Below are 4,295 nucleotides of genomic sequence, written 5' to 3'. Positions count from 1 at the left end.
GGAAGCCTTCCTTGAACTCTTCCCAGGTGATGTTGTGTTCCCTGGGATGCATGTGTAGGAAGTTTTCCCACCATGCTGCGGCTGCTCCAATAAGGTAGTGTGGTGCATAAAGCACCTTCTCATGATCTGAGCACTGAGCAATAATCAGTTTCCTTTCAATCTCACGAAGCCAATCATCGGCTTCCAGCGGCCTATCGGTGTGAGCAAAAGTTGAGGGGCGAGTCTTCTGTAACTCGGATAACTTGGAATGTGGTTGATAGGGTTCACGGTGGTTTCCCATATTGATGACATGGTTCATCATCTCTTGGTGCTGTTGCTGGCTTTGCTCGAAGAGACGGCATACTTGAGACAGTGCTGCTTCGCTGTCTTGTTGGCTGGACTGACCCTGAGTGAAATTGTTGCTGGTCTGTGTCCCGTAAACCTCTTCTGGCTGATTGGGCATGGAGCGAGTCCACGGGCGAGACATTTTTCCAGTCTGGGGTATTATTTGCAAAACCCATGAGAAAAACTGTGTAGCACAAGAAAAATCTCGCAAAGGCAATAATCAAAAAGGCTTCAAGGTTTTCAAAGAAACACAAATGATTTTTTATGGAGAAGAAGTGCTTAACATAAATCTTACATGCGAAAAGCAAACACGTGATACAGCACTCAGGATGCGCGTACACAATCCTGACATGTTATTAAAAACTAGCGTACTACTCCGGAAGGCAGCAAACACACCAATACAAACTAGCGTACAGATAAAACAACACACCATACAGGCAGGCATAACACGCGGCTACTCGGTGCTGTCAGTCGGAGATGGTGAAGATCTCCTTCCCCTTGCCGATGGCAAGGCTCAGCGGTCCAGGAGAATCAACCTCCACCTCCTCTCTAGCTGGCTCCTGGCGCGTGACGCTGCGCTGCGGTGATGGTGCGGGGGCGACTGGTGGTAGAGCGTGTGCGGCAGGTGGTGCGGCTCTGACTGGAGTAGGAGCGATGACTCGGTCGAACTCCTCAGTGGTAGGCAGACGGCGAGCAGTGGCCAAAATGGCCGGTGCATAAGAGGCTGAAGACGAGACGAATCTCAGGGGCGGCGCCGTGTTGAGAAGCTCCTTCCTGCTGGCAGGACCGCCCCGGACTAAGTCCATGCGGGCAGCCACAAGATCATCTACGAGGTTGTCGAAAGACTCCTCCAGAGCCTTGAGATACTCCACAACCATCTCGATGGCTTCATCTCGTTCTCCCCGATGGCAGGCAAACGCATAGTGGCTGGTGTAAGGCACATGGCATGGGAGGTAGCGGTAGCGACGAGTCTTCATCGTAGGAAGGATGTCCCGAAGGCGAGCTATCGCCTCACGGGCAGCCATCTGCATGGCATGCCTCTCCGTAGGCATGGCCCTTCCCACAAAACGGAAGTGGCGAGCAGGAGAACGTCCTCCCTTGAATTGCACCACAGCCTAGTGCATAGACACGTCGTCACTGAGCTTGTGCTGGTAGAGTGTGAACTCCGGGCGAGCTGCTGGCCCGATCGCGAGCTTGGTGATGGAGACGAGGAGCTTGACAAACCCCTCGGGCACGTTGGTGAACACTCGATTCTCACAGCTGCTGCCAGCCATCTACAAAAGTAGGCAAAAATTCTGAGTAGTCATGTCATAAATTTATGATGACATTTATCTGCTCTAGCTAGAGGCCATCATCTCCGGCTGGCCAAGTTCCATGTCACCAATTTGCACTTGTTTTTTGCACGCGGCTGGTTGTGGACGTCCAGCCATGTTGTCGATTGGTTGATTCACACCATGCATGTTCATTTCACTTCACTTCAGTTGGTTGGTACTGAAATTTAAGCACAACTTTATGTAGGAAAGCCCTGGTCGTTCAAGTTCAAGTTCAGTTGCGATAATTGATAGCCAGTGGAGGAACGAACTCCCTCTGTCTCTAATATAAGATCGTTTTGCAAGCTAGGATTTTATATTATGGGAGGAGGGAATACCAATGTTGATGTGTGTGTGTTGCAGCCAGCAGACCAAGGTGGTGAGATTTTTTTTTATGTGCGATTTAAATAGACATACAATTTTTTCATAAATAAATTGTCCAAGGTGAATTATTGCCAATGTCTCTTCCCAAGAATCATGATGGACAAACTGACAATTCAAAAGGACTGGATCCAACATTATGTTACTATATCGAAATTACTAGAAATCCTTTTATTCTCATCATCATACGCACGACCTTCCTCAAGTGTCGAAGTACGCCCGGAACTTCTCCACCAGCCGCCAAGGGCTCGTCAGGGTTTTGTACAGATTTAAATGTGCAATAATGGAATAATATTCACGGATTTGCTTGTTTACCTTGCTTCTGTTTTGTGCTCTCAAAACATGCTTGTGCAGGTTCATAATCAGTCCATATCCGAGACAAAATTTGGGGAGGGTGTCTGATTTCATTGGATCTTTTACAGTGTTTCCCAGGTGGAATGAGCATAGAGCTAGATGTACCGCATTGCAATGTACTCCCTCAGAAAGGAAATATAAGAGTGTTTAGATCACTAGCTACTTTAGTGATTTAAATGCTCTTATATTTCTTTACAGAGGGAATACTAGACACTCTTTAGTGTGTAGCTTCAGAGTAAAACTATCTGTTATGTGAGTGTAGAACATTTTTCTTTTGCCCACATGGTAAAGTAGAACAAGAGACTGATGGCCCTTACGCAATTTCAGCTAGGCAAACCAGCAGCTGGTGTTCCGATGAGGAAGTTCTGATACACTGACTTCATACTTGATGTTTACAGAATTCGAAAGAGTCGTATGGCTCGTCATTGGAAGAGGCAACATTTGTTGAGTAGTAAAGCAGTTGCACACCTAGCATAGCTCTGGTATAAATACGAGTACAAATCGTTGGACAAAAAACATATAATAGCACTTAATTGGTGGCCAAGCAAAGCTAATTAACATAAACCTCATGACAAGGAAGCTAGTCTTGTTGGCATTCTAGCTAGTATATGTTGTTGAAGCAGGGCATGGATGGATGGATTCTAACTGGTTAGCTTGTCCCACCAGTCGACAACCCACTTCTTTGGTCGATGATGAGGTCCGTGTAGGAGCAAGAAGAGGCCGGCTGAGCCGACAAGGTCACAAGTAGCCACCCCCACAAACTTGTAGAAAGTATTGCGTCTTTCGGTACGTCGACAGAAACGCCTACGGTACAACAACACAATACAGATGAGATGAGTTCTCAAAGACCAGACCAGGCCAGATATATGTAATGTATAAATCTATTAGAGACAAATCTAAAAGCAAACAATACATAGTATGAATATGTGTAAATCCAAATAAATAATAAGTAGATAGATAGTGCAGCAGCAGTAAGTAGGGAGTAGTTGTTACCAGGCTGGGTCGTATGGTCTAGGCTGGATTTGTGAGGAGAGGCGCTGCGAGAGGAGCAAGTGCTTCCGTTTCATGCTGTGGGGAACGTTGTAGTTGCTATTGAGGTCAATGACCATGTCGAACAGCTCCTCCTTGGTCTTGTCGATTTGCGCCGCGCGGGTCGCCACCTCTCTCATCTCCTCCGCGGTCGTGTGGGCGAGGCGCCGCCTTGCCTCCGCCACAGGCGTCCGCCGGAGAAGAGCGCCGCCGCCGAGCCTCATCGCCGCCGCCATCGATTTCTTGTTCTGCTTCTGCCGGGTCCTCTGGTCTGGTCTGGTCTGGTCTGGTCTGGTCGATCTATATATATCAGATCAGAGGAAATAGGGATGATGCTTAATCAGAGTCCGTCTCCACCACGAAAACGGGACAGATCGAGTTACCTCGAGGATCAATCTGGGAGATCGATCGATCGATCGATTGACGATTAGGGTTCCTTGCTCGCCGCGGTTAGCTGTTTTCCCTTTTTCTTTTTCTTCTTGTGGGAGGGCCTCTTCTCTGGGTTGGTTATACACCAGCACAAGGCCCGGCCCACGTGCACGATCCACCTTTTTTTTTTGGGTAATAGCACCCCGTCCTAGACCTTGTCCTGACGGTTTGGTCCTAAAACCTGCAAAACGTAATTATTTGGTCCTAAAACTTGTCACATATGTGCACATTTGGTCTTGGGCCAATTACGAGCAGCCAAGTGGAGCCAGCTGGGCCGAGCCGGTCAGCGCTATACTTTTTGCATTTAGCCCCCTGCCGTTCCTAGATTTGAACCTACATGACACCTCGTGGCCGTCGAAGGATATACCACTTGAATTGATTTTGTCTCCCTCAATCATTCGCTCGGTCGTCCACTTCTCCTTTGTCTGGGTGTCGCCGTCCGCTCTCATTGGCTGCTACCTTACGTCA

The 4,295-nt window shown here is 48.1% G+C and overlaps 1 protein-coding gene across 3 annotated transcripts; it reads right to left on the bottom strand.

Annotated features, from left to right (window-relative positions):
• Positions 1–2,724: 2,724 nt before the first annotated feature.
• LOC123176622 (uncharacterized) lies at positions 2,725–3,931 on the bottom strand. Of its 3 annotated transcripts, none has more exons than XM_044590740.1 (3): positions 3,782–3,931; positions 3,363–3,689; positions 2,725–3,173 (listed from the first exon to the last, which is right to left on the bottom strand). In XM_044590740.1, exons 2-3 carry the CDS (start codon positions 3,632–3,634, stop codon positions 3,011–3,013), a joined length of 435 nt encoding a protein of 144 aa, XP_044446675.1. In that variant the 5' UTR covers positions 3,635–3,689; positions 3,782–3,931; the 3' UTR covers positions 2,725–3,010. The 3 variants fall into 3 exon arrangements, with proteins under 3 accessions (XP_044446675.1, XP_044446674.1, XP_044446676.1); XM_044590739.1 differs by having other exon boundaries at positions 3,363–3,698; positions 3,782–3,927; XM_044590741.1 differs by having other exon boundaries at positions 3,363–3,684; positions 3,782–3,852.
• Between the last annotated feature and the right edge of the window lie 364 nt (positions 3,932–4,295).

Source organism: Triticum aestivum, unplaced genomic scaffold (assembly GCF_018294505.1).
Source record: "Triticum aestivum cultivar Chinese Spring unplaced genomic scaffold, IWGSC CS RefSeq v2.1 scaffold237329, whole genome shotgun sequence".
Classification (NCBI taxonomy): domain Eukaryota; kingdom Viridiplantae; phylum Streptophyta; class Magnoliopsida; order Poales; family Poaceae; genus Triticum; species Triticum aestivum.
This window is presented reverse-complemented; position numbering and strand designations above follow the sequence as displayed.